Source organism: Erythranthe guttata, chromosome 4 (assembly GCF_056151865.1).
Source record: "Erythranthe guttata isolate IM_541 chromosome 4, IM_541, whole genome shotgun sequence".
NCBI classification, from domain to species: Eukaryota; Viridiplantae; Streptophyta; class Magnoliopsida; order Lamiales; family Phrymaceae; genus Erythranthe; species Erythranthe guttata.
In genome coordinates this window covers 1,745,719-1,760,651 of record NC_142536.1, presented here as the reverse complement: position 1 = coordinate 1,760,651, position 14,933 = coordinate 1,745,719, and the positions used below count along the sequence as shown (strand labels likewise).

Here is a 14,933-nt window from a genome sequence, read left to right as displayed (position 1 = left end):
ATTAGCCCCAAGTAATTTTACTATTATACATTATTTCACCCTGTTAGAAATTGTAATATTATATATTTTTATTTATTATATTGAGTGGGCCAGAGACGATGCTCCATTGGTTAACTCTCTAAAAAATAAGTGGTTGTTAAGAGATTATGTAACACGTGGCGGATTTTGATTGGGTTCATTTGGATGAGAGGCCATTTACCTAATCCTAGCGTGTGGTTTTGTGCTCACTCAGATGCTTGACAAAACCCACAAACAAAATCTCGAGTTTCCTGAGTTTGGAATTTGTAGCTGAGTTTTGCACAGAGCCTCTCCTCATTCAACTAAAAAAATAATATACAATGGCCACCATCTCTGCTTGCACCTCAACTTCGTTAGTTGCACGCGCCGCCCTCGTACAGAAGGCATCCGCCGTGCGCCCCGCCTCCATTCTCGGTAAGAATCTCCCCACTCGATGTCGTAAATTACACTTACAACCAATACCTATATATTAATTTTAGGATGAAGGTGAATTAATTAATTTTCTTAATTAGAATTATAAACTCTCAAATAAGATACTTTAACAACAAAAATATGGATTTTCTAGTTTAGCTCTAAGATATTAGCAGATTTTTTATTCAATAACTTAATTTGAATAAATTACTGTAATAAAGTTATAACCATTTTTTTCTATTATAGCAAGGTTAAGATTAAATTTGGTGAAATGAAATACAGGTTTGCCTTCAATGGCAAAGAGCATGGGGAAAGTGAGATGCTCCATGGAGGGTAAGCCACAAGAGAGCGAGGCAAAGTTGGGGATGGGCGCTTCGGTGATGGCGGCGGCTTGTGCGGCGGCGATGTCAAGCCCGGCGGCGATGGCGCTGGTGGATGAGAGACTGAGCACGGAGGGAACTGGTCTGCCATTTGGGCTGAGCAACAACCTTTTGGGATGGATACTTTTGGGTGTTTTTGGTTTGATTTGGACTCTCTACTTTACCTACACTTCTGGCCTTGATGAAGATGAGGAATCAGGCTTGTCTCTTTGATATTCAAGATTATGGATTTTCAATTTTTACTTAATTATTATAAATATATCTTGTTTATGTGTAAAACTATGTTGATTCTGTGCCTGTAAACAACTGCTTTTAATGTAATTTTATCTGGGTTTTATAAACCTTGTGTTGTTGTTTGCTTCAAATTGTTGGTCCAATGTGATTAGTGGGGTTAACTTCAAATAATGTTTTTTTTTTAAATAAACATAGTTAGTGTAATGTCAAATTAGAGAAACCATTATGATTCTGATCAATGAAAAAGATATATATTTATTTTATTAAAAAACCCTTTGGAATTCTTTAAAATACTTTAATTTAAGTTTTAATAAAAAGAACTTCTACATTGTATATTGTATAGATCAAAATTTTCTTCATTAACAAGGCACTTTTTACTATTAGTGTTTGATGCTGCTCCAAAATGTTGGGTCAGCCCAATGGTCGTGAAGCCCACAGGTCTCCTAAGTCCGGGACCGAGGTAGTCGAAGGGATCGCTCCACTCGTTAACCTACAAAACAGTTGAAAACACTAGGTGACACGCCGGGGGTGGCCCGGCGATTGTCCTCCGACGCTCAAGTCAGAAAACTATCACAATATAAGCAAATAATATTAATTAATTGCCTAAATAGTGCTTACCTTATTATATGAGTTAAATCACATATTTATAGGTGATGGAATATGGAGACTTCTTGTAGAAATCCGATGTGGGACAATATGTTATAACTAAAATCCTATTGAATTTTAGTAGATGTGATAATTGGGCTTTTATTATTAATTGGATTGATTTGGCCTTTTAGGCCAAAAACCCAATTAAGAATTAGGCACATCATTAAGCCCCCCACTCCCAGGTTGGGCCACGGCCTCGTGGACCTGCCTGGGAGTAAATAAGAAATGGTCGCTTGAATACGTATCTCCCCCTTTTTTTCTGTTAGGAGAAAATACCGAAATTGCATTTTATCTTTTTCGGAAAAAATTGCCAATGGCTAATTTGTTTTGGAAAATGCTTCGAGACTTCGTGAATTGGGAGTCTGTTTTTCTTCAAGAACGAGAACTTAATTTATCTTCCTTAATAGGTGATATCCCTTGGCTTTAGTGCTTAATCGGACTCGCGCATTTCCTAAAGAATGAGTTTTGCTTTATCTTTTCCGGTGAGACGGTATCCCTTGGCTATATTGCCTATTGAGAGGTTCGGCTCTCGTAAAGAATGAGCTTTACTTTATCTTTTTAGGTAAGACGGTATCCGTTGGCTTTAACGCCTAATGGGAAGTCCATTTTTGAAAAGAATGAGTTATGCTTCATCTTTTTCGGTGAGACGATATCCCTTTGGCTATATCGCCTAGTAGGAGGCTCGACTCTCGTAAAGAATAAGCTTTTACTCTATCTTTTTTGGTAGGACGGTATCCCTTGGCTTTAACGCCTAGTAGGAAGTCCGTCTTTTTGTAATCGGATTCGTACCAATGTGGATGAGAATATCGAGGGCCGATATGTTGTGGGGTGCGTTTTGAGGCTTGAGTATGTTGCGAAATTCAATATTTGGTCTCGCGACTCGAAGTACTTAAAAGTTTTGTCGAAAAACTTACCGGGCTTCAATGTTAATGTGGCGTTTTGATAAATCCGTAGATTGTCTTAACACGTGAGAAATTCCACGATATTGGAAGTTACAAGTTGTAGTGTGAAAAATTTAGAATTTGTCGGTGCAAATTTTGCGAAATTCGGAGTTGTTTGGAGAAAGTTAGAAGCAAGAGAGTGTTGATGCTCGTTTTCCAAGAAAAGGAAAATACTGTGGGCGGTCGCAACTCGGAAATTGGGCCGGTGCGATGTCATGCGGTAAGGAAAATTCGTGCGGCTGGGTAGCTGCAGCCGACCGAGTCAACTCGGTCGGCTGTGGGTCCCCTCGGATGGGCCTGGTATCTCGTTCGAAAAAAGGTGGGCTGAGTGGGCCGTGACGTCAGCCAAGAAAAGTGTGATATCATCCGGTGCGGGGATCGAGGCGGAGCTGTTGAGTGCTAGGGTAGCGTGACATTAGCCATGTGCTTGGCGAAAAGGCTGCGTGACGTCAGCGAGAGAATTTGTGATGTCATGTGGCTCGAAATTCGAGGTACTGGTGACACCATCTTGCGGAAGATTGTGGAATGGTTGGTGCTGCCTACTGCCAAGTGCTAATTTTATATTTATATATATATATATATATATATATATATATATATATATATATATATATATATATATATATATATATATATATATATATATATATATATATATATTTTTTTTTTTTGTTTTTTTGTTTTTTTTTTTTTTTTTTGTTTCTTGAGATAGAGCTTCGACACTTTGTGAATCGTGAGTCCGTTTCTCACCAAGAACGAGGACTTATTTTAGTTTTCTTAACGGGTGATATCCCTTGGCTTTATTGCCAGTGGAAAGCGCGCATTTTGTAAAGAATGAGTTATGCTTCATCTTTTTCGGTGAGACGCTATCCCTTGGCTATATCGCCTAGTGGGAAGCTCGGTTCCCGCAAATGATAAGCTTTTACTTTATCTTTTTAGCGAAGAAGGTATCCGTTGGCTTTAACGCCTAGTGGGAAGTCCGTATTTTTGTGAAGAATGAGCTATGCTTTATCTTTCTAGGTGAAACGGTACCCCTTGGCTTTATTGCCTAGTGGGGAGTCTGTATTTCTGTACTTGGCGGTTGATCAGACCCTCAAGTTTTTTATGTGGGAAGTCCGTTTGCCTAAGTGTTTTATACGAACTTTTATGGCAGATCAGACTTCCTTGAGCTTTAGTTGCTCTATTTTTTGGAGCTCTGGGAGCGAGAAACCAAGGTTCGAGTTGGCCAGACCCTTTGTGATCCTTGATATCTTCCCATTTAGCTACTTTTTGAATCTGTTGAATTTTTGTTAAATCGATTGTCAATGCTCTGCGTGCAGAAGACAAAGGGTTGATGTAGAAATTACGGCGGCGGTATCCCACCGGCTAAAATAGTTTATTAATAATCTTGCGGCTGGTAGTGTGCCGCCGATTTATTACATAATTGTAAATATTGAGCGGTGCGGTATGCTAGCGACTTATTACCTGATTGGAAATATTGCGCGGGACGATATGCCCCCGACTTATTGCTGAAAAGAAATTACATGGAGCCCGCGTGGGGCAATAATAAATATTAAGTAAAGTATTTCTTCAGGATTGCGATTGTTCTAGGAATTCGCTCAAGTGCCCATCTTGGAGAAGTCTTTCGAGTGATTGCTTAAGCTGAAAGCACTCCTCAGTAGTGTGACCCCGATCTCTGTGGTATTCACAGTAGTTATCCGACTTTTGTCGTTCTGGATTCTCATTCATCCTTTTCGGTGGTTGAAGAATACCCTTCTGCTCAGCGATGATCATAATGTCAAGAAGTTTATCCTTGAGGTGAGAACTTCCCGAATGTGCGATTTTCGATGGGATGTCTCTCTTCTTCTCTATTACAGTTGTGGCTTTCTACAGCGCGCTTTTATTTAAGGGGTACTCTCATCTCCGTGATCTCCTCAATCCGTCTGTACTTCCCAGCGTGGTTCAAGAGCTCCTCCAGGGTCTTAGGGGGTCGGCCCGCGATGGACTCTCGAAAACGAACATGCTTCAAATTTTGTTGTAGTATGCCGGCTAACATCTTGTGAGTAACGTGGCGCACTTCATGTACTGCTTTGACAAATCGTTGTATGTAATCTCTGAGTGGCTCTCCGTCTCGTTGTATGACCTTGAAGAGATACGATCCAGTTTTGGCATATTTCTTATTCATTGAGTCGTGGTTAAGGAAATGTGTCGCTAGTTGGTCCAAATTGTCTAAGGACCCTCCGGGCAAGCCGTTGAACCAAACTTGTGCCTGATCAGTCAGCGTAGTCTGAAAAATCTTGCAGTAAGCTGCGTTACTGAGGCCGTAGAGGTCAAGCTTGGCGTAAAAGTTACTTAAATGTTCTTGGGGATCTCCGGTCCCGTCAAATTGGGGTAGATTGGGGATCCTAAATCCGAGGGGTAAGACTTCTTCCATAATGGCAGGAACAAATGGGCTTATTCGAGCGGGGAATGTTTCAAAGCGAGCGGTCGTTGGCCTCGAAGCTTTTCGTCGAGGTCTCCTTGAGTTACGGTCATCAATGCCATCACGACTCATTTTCTCTTCAGATTGGGAATATCTACTTCCAAATTTATTTCCAATAGAGTCTCTATGCCGATAGGAGCGCTCGCTATTCCTGTCGTATCGTGATTCGTGGCGTGCCACACCCGGCCGAGAAGAAACACTTCTCTCTCGACGGCTATGCGCCGCTCTCTCCCTTGGAGGAGCCCTCTGCCTCAAGGGGCGTGGTGACCGGCGGCGAGCTTCTCTTCGAAGGGGGCGGTTCGATGATGGGTTGTGATGAGGCGATTGGTGGTGAGCGCATCTTCGAGGCTCATGATCTGAGGATGCGCTACACTGAGGCGAGTGGTGGTGAGCCTCTTCGAGGAGCTCGTTCAGAGAAATAACTTTGGCTGTCGAGCGATACTCTTTTAAGGCTTGTAATTCCTCTGCAGTCATCTAAATGACCGGCGCTGAAGATCCCGCAAGGTTGGCCGCTCCCGTCGTTCTCTCCCTTCGAGGCGGCTCTATGACTCCAGCGTTACCTTGAAGTGGTTGGTTGAGATCGCCTTGACCACCTTCGTTGGCCGCTCCCATAATTCTTTTGGTTCGAGGCGGCTCTAAGACTCTACCGCTCTTCGGGGCGGCTCTGAGACTCCGTCGCTCCCTCGAGGCGGGCGGCTCTAAGACTCTTCCGCTCTTCGGGGCGGCTCTGAGACTCCGTCGCTTCCTCGAGGCGAGCGGCTCTACGACTCTTCCGCTCTTCGGGGCGGCTCTGAGACTCCGTCGCTTCCTCGAGGCGGGCGGCTCTAAGACTCTTCCGCTCTTCGGGGCGGCTCTGAAACTTCGTCGCTTCCTCGAGGCGGGCGGCTCTAAGACTCTTCCGCTCTTCGGGGCGGCTCTGAGACTCCGTCGCTTCCTCGAGGCGGGCGGCTCTAAGACTCTTCCGCTCTTCGGGGCGGCTCTGAAACTTCGTCGCTTCCTCAAGGCGGGCGGCTCTAAGACTTTTCCGCTCTTCGGGGCGGCTCTGAGACTCTGTCGCTTCCTCGAGGCGGGCGGTTCTAAGACTCTTCAGCTCTTCGGGGCGGCTCTGAAACTTCGTCGCTTCCTCGAGGCGGGCGGCTCTAAGACTTTTCCGCTCTTCGGGGCGGCTCTGAGACTCCGTCGCTTCCTCGAGGCGGGCGGTTCTAAGACTCTTCCGCTCTTCGGGGCGGCTCTGAGACTCCGTCGCTTCATCGAGGCGGGCGGTTCTAAGACTCTTCCGCTCTTCGGGGCGGCTCTGAGACTCCGTCGCTTCATCGAGGCGGGCGGTTCTAAGACTCTTCCGCTCTTCGGGGCGGCTCCGAGACTCCGTCGCTTCCTCGAGGCGAGTGGTTGGGATCGCCTTGATCCTCTTCGTCATGACACGTGATCTAGTTTGCCTTCCCACAGACGGCGCCAAAATGATGCTGCTCCAAAATGTTGGGTCAGCCCAATGGTCTTGAAGCCCACAGGTCTCCTAAGTCCGGGAATCTTCATGCCCAATATCGGGAATGCCGAGAGTCCTTGCCACTCGTCCGAGGTAGTCGAAGGGATCGCTCCACTCGTTAACCTACAAAACAGTTGAAAACACTAGGTGACACGCCGGGGGTGGCCCGGCGATTGTCCTCCGACGCTCAAGTCAGAAAACTATCACAATATAAGCAAATAATATTAATTAATTGCCTAAATAGTGCTTACCTTATTATATGAGTTAAATCACATATTTATAGGTGATGGAATATGGAGACTTCTTGTAGAAATCCGATGTGGGACAATATGTTATAACTAAAATCCTATTGAATTTTAGTAGATGTGATAATTGGGCTTTTATTATTAATTGGATTGATTTGGCCTTTTAGGCCAAAAACCCAATTAAGAATTAGGCACATCAGTGTTATTAGTATAAAAATAAATATTAAAAAAAGTAAGTCGAATATAAATAATTATATTATTTATTTAATTATGTTTAATTCGAGTATGTTCACTCATATCCAACGCAAACTTGACTCGACTCGTAAATTTTTCGAATTCAGTAGAATAATTTAAACTCAAATATAATTGGGTCAAGCCCAAGTCTAAATAATTATATTATTTATTTAATTATGTTTAATTTGAGTATGTTGATTCATATCCAACGCAAACTTGACTCATAAATTTTTCGAATTGAGTAGAATAATTTAAACTCAAATATAATTGGGTCAAGCGGTCAGACACAATCCTAGAGTTAATTAAAATTCATTAGATATTGAGTTCTTAGGAAGTTAAATTTAAATGGGATTGTAAATCAAATAAAATAATCATTTAATTAATAATGTAATCATCTTTGATTATTTGCGACTGGACCTCGGGCCCACAACTTTTATTCCATATATAAACAAGAACTCCCAGTCCACAACTTTCTTCATAAGCACAAATTACGACGCTGCCACTGCTCTCGTCCACCGCCGCCGGACCGCTCGCACATCCCACTTCGCCCCCCATCTCCGGCGGCTCACATCCCTATAAATTAAAGTTCTCAAGTTTAATTTACACTAATTATCACAGTTTCCTTCGTTCCTCTCTCAATTAAAAAATAAATTGGAGAAAATGTTTTTCTTGAGTGAACTAGAACACAGTCTGAGATTACCCCCTCATCTCCTGAATCAACCTCTCGACAAAGCCATTAAAGGAGAGCTTGAATCTCTCTTCTTAGATACGGTATCTATCTATTTCTTCTTCATCTTCTTCTTCTATTATTTCCATTATTTACCCGCTTACTTTTTTTTTTTACCCAAATGATGCTAGGTTATTGATAAATTAGGGTTATGCATTAGCGTGTACGATATTCGATCCATCGATGGTGGATTCATATTTCCTGGTCATGGTGCTTCCACTTATACGGTACTAAATTTTAATTGTTGTTGATTTATTAGTGCAAAAATTGGTAGCGAAAATGTTTTCAATTCTTTATTTTCAGCAAATCATTCATGAAGATATGTTTGGTATGATATTGAAATTTTGAATTACGACAGTGTAACTTTGTGTCTTCTTCAGGTGAAGTTCAGATTGGTAATGTTTCGACCGTTTCTCGGAGAAGTTATATCGGCTCGACTGAAAGAATCCACCACGTCTGGTTTACGATGTACGTCGTACAACTGCTTGGTTACTTATTTATTGGTTTATTGCTGAGTTTGTGATTATTCTCAGTGCACTCTATGATTACTCGACAAAGTTTTCTTGATTTTTGAAATTATTAAATGATGGAGAGGGAGCTCAATTAGCAAACCTGTATCTTACACTTTTTTTGTAGGATATCTTCGATTATTTCAGTGCATTCTATAATTATTTCATCTAGGATATCTTCGATTTTTATTCAAATCAATTACCTTTACTAGAATCAATAAGTTGGTTCGGGTTTTCGAGGTTTCGGGTTTCAAGGTTTCGGGTTTTCGAAAATCTTTTTTTTTTTGAGCAAACATGTTGGTTCTTATTGTACAATATATTTGTCATAACTTATGAATGATCTCTTAGCTCTTCAGTCTTTACCTTACCGAGGTCTGATAATGTATATCAGTTTGCAACTCGATTCCCATTGTTTCTTGGAGGATCAGCATTTATACATCCGATATCAGAAAATATGTTGATTCTTGAATCTGTAATCATAATTTCATGTTGACGAGACATGATTTTAGTATAGAATGTGAATGCTCTGCTTGAATCAGAACATTGTTTTTCATTTGTATTGATCAATAAGGAATATGGTTTTCGAATACTTATCTCCAAAATTAATATTATGATGTTAATTCTCGAATATATTCTCTTGCAGTGTCACTTGGATTTTTTGACGATATTTATGTATATGTCCCTTTACTACCCGCTCCCAATGACTATGCACCTGATCCATCGCGCAAGTGAGCTTCTTGCTCTCATCACATTTCAATCAATATCGTATTAATTATACCATATAGGCTGACTCATGCTTAGGTATTTTAGCATATATGCGATCTTTTCAAAACCTGTTTTTATCGTCCTTTTCAGGGATGGAGTTATATGGTCGTGGAACTACCATGCAGATCCTTTGACAATAGACTGGACAGATGAGGTTGATCTTATACTCGTTTTTTTTTAATTCATTGCGTCAACAGTTTGTTCGAACTTGTGATGTGATGCGATTAAGCAGCGTTTTTTTTATTTGATTACAGATAAGGTTCAAAGTTCATAGTGTAAATTATCATCCTATACCAGTAGAGCAAGGGGATGATGATGATCCAGAGAAAAAAGATTCGAAGCCGTTCGCCCCTATGGTGGTCATTGTAAGCCAGACATTTAATTAATTAATTTATTTTTTAATTTTGTTTTACCATTTTCTTACTGCGTGGATTTTAGATTTATTGCTCTCACGTACTTCATTATCTTGGTAAAATACATGGGTACTTTTGTACCTTTGATTCACACACAATCACACGCACATATATAAAATACATATGGGTGTAGTGTAAGACAAACCATTATCTTGTGCTGGATGGGTGTAATAAGCACTCGTATGCCATGCTTGGTTTGGTACGATATACGAAGCCCGATATTTAGTTTGATTCTTTTATTTATTTGTTTATTAAATTATTGGAAAAGCTGATAAGTAAAATCTTTGAAATGTATGGCAGGGATCTATTGATGATGATGGTTTAGGCCCTGTTTCATGGTGGTGATAATGTTGCTGTGGAAGTTTAACACACTAAACCACCATTAAGACTCTAGCTAATTGTCATTAACCAAGTTGCTAATTACGTTTTGCTTAATTACTAATTGTCTTACTTTTGCTATTTGATGGTGCCTTTTAATCTTCTGTTTCACTTGGATTTACATCAAGGATCTAAAGTCTTCAGCTATGGAACTCAAATTCTTAGTACTTTAATGATTAGTTTGTGAATTTTTTAGTTATTCTTTTGTTATTGCGATTAATTTAAAATTTATTTTTATATGAAATTATTTAAAGTTTTATTCTGAATGCTTTCTTTAAATACAAAATTTGAACTAATTGTTATCGGGCATCTTATCTTCAAAGTTATAAGCATTAAAATGCTCGCAAATCGATGTTATTAACGTATTAAAATGCTCGCAAATCAAAGTTATACGAAAATTTATTGTTATCGGAACCTGTTGAGCTATGCGGGTAAAGATGTACTATCTTAAACTTCCCTTAAGTTGTGTTTGAAATATATAATTTATTCTGAAAAATTTACTAATTGAACAATTTTACCTCAATCTTTAACTGTATTTCAATTTACTTGGGGAAAGTAAATAAAAAAAAAATAAAATAGAAAGGGGGTGGGGGGCTGATATTTTATGATAATAAAGGGGGCTGAATTTGGATAGATATTAAAATTAAATTCTAGTAAAGAATTAGAGGAGTTTACTCAATATGGCATGACGGCGTACGATATAAGATAACTAGAAAAGGAGCGGAGGCGAAAAAAAAAAATCCATGGCGGCGGCGACATCTCTAAGCACGCCGAGGATTGGCTCCTCTCCGGCCTTCCAAACCCTCCGCAACTACAAATTTCCAGTTACTTTATTCTCTCTCTCTAATTGTAAGAAAACCTTAACCTCCGGAAAGTTCTTTGGTTCCACCTCCTCTTCTCATTTGAGCCGCCGCGATTTCACCACTGCGATTCGCGCCGAGTCCACCAACGGCGCCGAGCCGACGAGGCAGTACGACTACGACCTATTCACTATCGGCGCCGGCAGTGGAGGCGTCAGAGCCTCTCGATTCGCCTCCAATTTTGGGGCTAAAGTTGCTGTTTGCGAGCTGCCTTTTGCCACTATTTCCTCCGACTCCGCCGGCGGCGTTGGCGGCACGTACGTTTTCATTTAGTCTCTTTCAATCGTAGTATTCGTATCCCCTTTCTGTTTCTTTCACAATTATGCTTGCAGTATCGAATATTTGGTTGTGATTGTTTGAGGATAACTTGCATTGTTTGCTTGATGATTGTCATGATAATTCATTATGTATCTTCAGCAGCTCTGGTTCATGTTGCTAGTTAATTTGGTGAACGAGATCTAACTTTTCCGTTTCCAAAATCATTTCACTTTTAAAGGTGAAATGTTTAAAACTTAACCATAAGATGGAATTCGGTGTTTATAATTTATTTTCTTTTTGTAATAGGTTTATTTGAGGGAGAGGTTGTGAACTTAAGAGTTCCGAGTCAAATTCTTGTAGCTGTTTAAATTGTTGAAACTATAATTTTTCTTCTGCCTATAGCTTTGAATTCTGAGAAAAACAAATACAGGGAATTATTCTGAACATCAACTCACGGATCTTGCTTCGTTCTTAGTTAAAATCTATAAGTTTTGGCAAATGAAGCCTAAGTGTGGCAGTGTAATTTGACATGCGTCATTTGAATGTCTCTCAAGGGCCATGCAGTTTATTTTTCAATTTAGATTCTTATATTGCATTTTATCTTACAGTAACATCTTGTCTGACTGTAATTGAATATGAGGAGACATCTGATAAGAAGAGCATTTTATATAGCACTGTTCAACTTAGTGAGTTCCTTGAAGTGTCTTAATACTCTCTGGTGAATGAAGGTGTGTGCTCCGTGGATGTGTACCAAAAAAGCTCCTTGTCTATGCATCGAAATTTTCGCATGACTTTGAGGAGAGTTATGGGTTTGGATGGAATTATGAAGCAGAACCTAAACATGATTGGAGCACCTTGATTGCTAATAAGAATGCCGAGTTGCGCCGCCTTACGGGGATTTACAACAATGTTCTTAAAAATGCTGGCGTCACGCTAATAGAAGGCCGGGGCAAGGTTGGTCATAACTAGATTTGAAGCATGTGCTTTATCATTTTCCTTTCTTATGCAAATATTCATGTGCTCAAAGCCCCTGAATCATCCTAACTTTCTTTGCAGATTGTGGATCCACACACAGTGGACGTGAATGGAAAGCTCTACACAGCAAAGAATATTCTCATTTCAGTTGGTGGGCGTCCTTTCATCCCTGATATGCCTGGGAGTGAATATGCAATAGATTCTGATGCTGCCCTTGATTTACCTTCAAAGCCTAACAAAATTGCTATAGTTGGAGGTGGTTACATTGCCGTTGAGTTTGCTGGCATCTTCAGTGGCTTGAAGAGTGATGTCCATGTATTCATAAGGCAGAAGAAGGTGTTGAGAGGTTTTGATGAAGAGGTTGTTACCATGAAACTATCATCCTATCAGGGTAAATAATGCTTTTTCATATTTCCTGTGTAAATGTCAGAAATTCCACTCTGATTGTGCAGGTCAGAGACTTTGTTGGAGAGCAAATGTCATTAAGGGGGATTGAGTTTCACAGCGAGGAGACACCCCAGGCTATAGTGAAGTCGTCAGATGGATTGTTTTCTTTGAAAACTAACAAAGGGACAGTTGATGGCTTTTCCCATGTCATGTTTGCAACAGGACGCAAACCGAATACCAAGGTGGTGATTTGCTTTGTTGTTAACTTTTGATTGGAGTATGTTGTCATAGTTTTTCGTGGAAATTGGAATAATGCATTGTGCCGGGAAAATCCATTTGTTAATTGTTCTCATTATCTTAGAAGATATTATTATTCATCATTTAATGCATTTTTTTATTTGGCTACAGAATTTGGGTTTAGAAGCCGCCGGGGTTAAATTATCAGCAAATGGAGCCGTACAGGTATTGCTTTCTACTTGTTGCCATTTCCCATATCCCCAGCAATCATTCACTCGTAGCCTAAAAAAAATTAATGCTATTATTTGTTCATTCTTGATTATCTACTCAGGTCGACGAGTACTCTCAGACTTCTGTTCCATCAATTTGGGCAGTTGGAGATGTTACTGATAGAATAAATTTGACCCCTGTTGCATTAATGGAAGGAGGAGCATTGGCAAAAACTCTTTTTGCAAATGAACCAACAAAACCAGATTACAGGTGCGGTGAATCTATGATGGGTTCAAAATGTAAATCATTTTGGATAAGCGAGATGGACAATGCTATTAACTTATTGCCGACACAGAAGCTCTTCTATGTTTGAGTTGCAGAAACATTTTTGATGATTTTTTTTTCTTTTTTGGTTTTTTTTCTGAGCACACTTCTGTCTTATGCAGTGCTGTACCATCTGCAGTGTTTTCTCAGCCACCTATCGGTCAAGTTGGTCTTACTGAAGAGCAGGTAAGAATAAAGATTTGCGTAGTAGTGGGAGTTTAGTAAATTGCTTTGCCTAATAAACCAAATTCCACAGGCAATTGAGGAGTATGCTGATATTGATGTTTATACATCAAACTTCAGGCCTCTAAAGGCAACTCTTTCAGGCCTGCCTGATCGGGTTTTCATGAAAGTTATTGTATGTGCAAAGACAAGCAAAGTTGTGGGTCTACATATGTGTGGAGAAGATTCAGCAGAAATCGTGCAGGTTGCCTTTTCCACTTGGCTGTCATTTTGGATTTCTTTTTTTTTTCTTTTTCTATATATGTCTGTTATATAGTATCCCATCCTTAAACGTGGAATTTTTCAGGGATTTGCAATTGCAGTGAAAGCTGGCCTGACAAAGGCAGATTTTGATGCCACCGTGGGTGTCCACCCTACAGCAGCAGAGGAGTTTGTCACCATGAGGACACCTACACGGAAGGTCCGAAGTACTCCCTCTGAGGTAAGACCATTTTCTCAACTTTTAGATATATCTTACAAATTGTGTTTCCCCGTAACCTAAGCTTATCTACTTAACTAATGTCATTCAATTTTTGAATCATTGAACTCAAGTGAATGTAACAAGAGCCAGTTAATATGCGATAATGGCTGAATGTTTGCTCTTTCATGACTTTTGTTAAACATTTCCCCATTCCACTTAACCTGCTGAAAAACTGGTTGCAACTTACAACGTATCATTTTTTCTCGAATTGTCAATCACAGCTTTTTTTTTAAACCGGTGAATCACGCCTCAATTTCCTTTTTATTGTGCCCTTTCATATCTACTCAGGGAAAATCAGATTCTGATACCAAAGCTACTGCTACTGCTGTTTGATATTGAGGATTAGAGCAATCAGATATCGATGCATGAAAGGAAGTGCATTTGGGTAAGACACACAACAATTGACGTGTTCATTTTCTTGGCAATTTCTGATGGATACAAACTTGCATAGTTCTCTTTCTTTCCGTCTTGTTCTTTTCTTGTATGTTTTCATTTCAAGTTAGATAATGTGATGATTCAGGGCATCGAGTATATTACGGGCCATTGTAGCGTTTGATTTTACTACTTAGCCATAGTAATTTTAGTATCTTTTTATTTATGCACCAGAATTTTGCCCAACTTCCAGCTACGTCACTCTCCAAATAATTTCAATTGAGGCTAACTTGAAACTCTGTGACATTTTTAGATATGCTTCAAGACTAGTTCAATTCCAGGGGCAGTTTTTGTAGCAGTTGGTTCGAATTTGTTTGCCATTGATGAAGAGCGTAGATGGATGTGACCGACCGTCAACAGATGAGTTCTAATGAATCGGGACATGGTATTATTATAATTATTTACTTTTTAAGTTTCTATATATTTTAGAAGTGGATTACTTCATGGTATGTGCAACTATTACTTGTCACGATTTACAATCAGGTGATACAACACATTTGTACAGGTTTTGAGTTTCTAGTTATCAACGAATATTATCGTTTTCGGAAATTTTACCAGGTTTTTGTTTGACATTATTTTGTGTTTTAATATATTTTATTCAAAATGCGATTGGCTTCTTCAATACAAACTAACATGTCTGTAAACTTACAAACTATACACTCAATATGAATATTTACAACATACTCAAAAAGAGATAGAA

General features: G+C 39.8%; 3 protein-coding genes across 4 annotated transcripts; all 3 read left to right on the top strand.

Annotated features, from left to right (window-relative positions):
• Positions 1–27: 27 nt before the first annotated feature.
• On the top strand, positions 28–1,174 carry PSBW (photosystem II reaction center W). Its single transcript, XM_012976125.2, has 2 exons — positions 28–432; positions 712–1,174. The coding sequence occupies exons 1-2, from the start codon at positions 339–341 to the stop codon at positions 1,020–1,022; spliced, it is 405 nt and encodes a 134-aa protein (XP_012831579.1). The 5' UTR covers positions 28–338; the 3' UTR covers positions 1,023–1,174.
• A 6,211-nt stretch (positions 1,175–7,385) lies between these two features.
• Positions 7,386–10,091, top strand: LOC105952614 (RNA polymerase Rpb7 N-terminal domain-containing protein). Its single transcript, XM_012976184.2, has 7 exons — positions 7,386–7,826; positions 7,914–8,009; positions 8,163–8,250; positions 8,935–9,019; positions 9,147–9,210; positions 9,311–9,421; positions 9,770–10,091. Exons 1-7 carry the CDS (start codon positions 7,716–7,718, stop codon positions 9,812–9,814), a joined length of 600 nt encoding a protein of 199 aa, XP_012831638.1. The 5' UTR covers positions 7,386–7,715; the 3' UTR covers positions 9,815–10,091.
• Positions 10,092–10,269: 178 nt separating this feature from the next.
• On the top strand, positions 10,270–14,782 carry GR (glutathione reductase). Of its 2 annotated transcripts, none has more exons than XM_012976137.2 (11): positions 10,270–10,964; positions 11,694–11,919; positions 12,022–12,300; positions 12,393–12,569; positions 12,736–12,789; positions 12,896–13,044; positions 13,221–13,284; positions 13,355–13,525; positions 13,628–13,762; positions 14,090–14,186; positions 14,487–14,782. In XM_012976137.2, the coding sequence occupies exons 1-10, from the start codon at positions 10,591–10,593 to the stop codon at positions 14,132–14,134; spliced, it is 1,674 nt and encodes a 557-aa protein (XP_012831591.1). In that variant the 5' UTR covers positions 10,270–10,590; the 3' UTR covers positions 14,135–14,186; positions 14,487–14,782. The 2 variants fall into 2 exon arrangements, with proteins under 2 accessions (XP_012831591.1, XP_088672407.1); XM_088816281.1 differs by having other exon boundaries at positions 14,408–14,782.
• Positions 14,783–14,933: the final 151 nt, after the last annotated feature.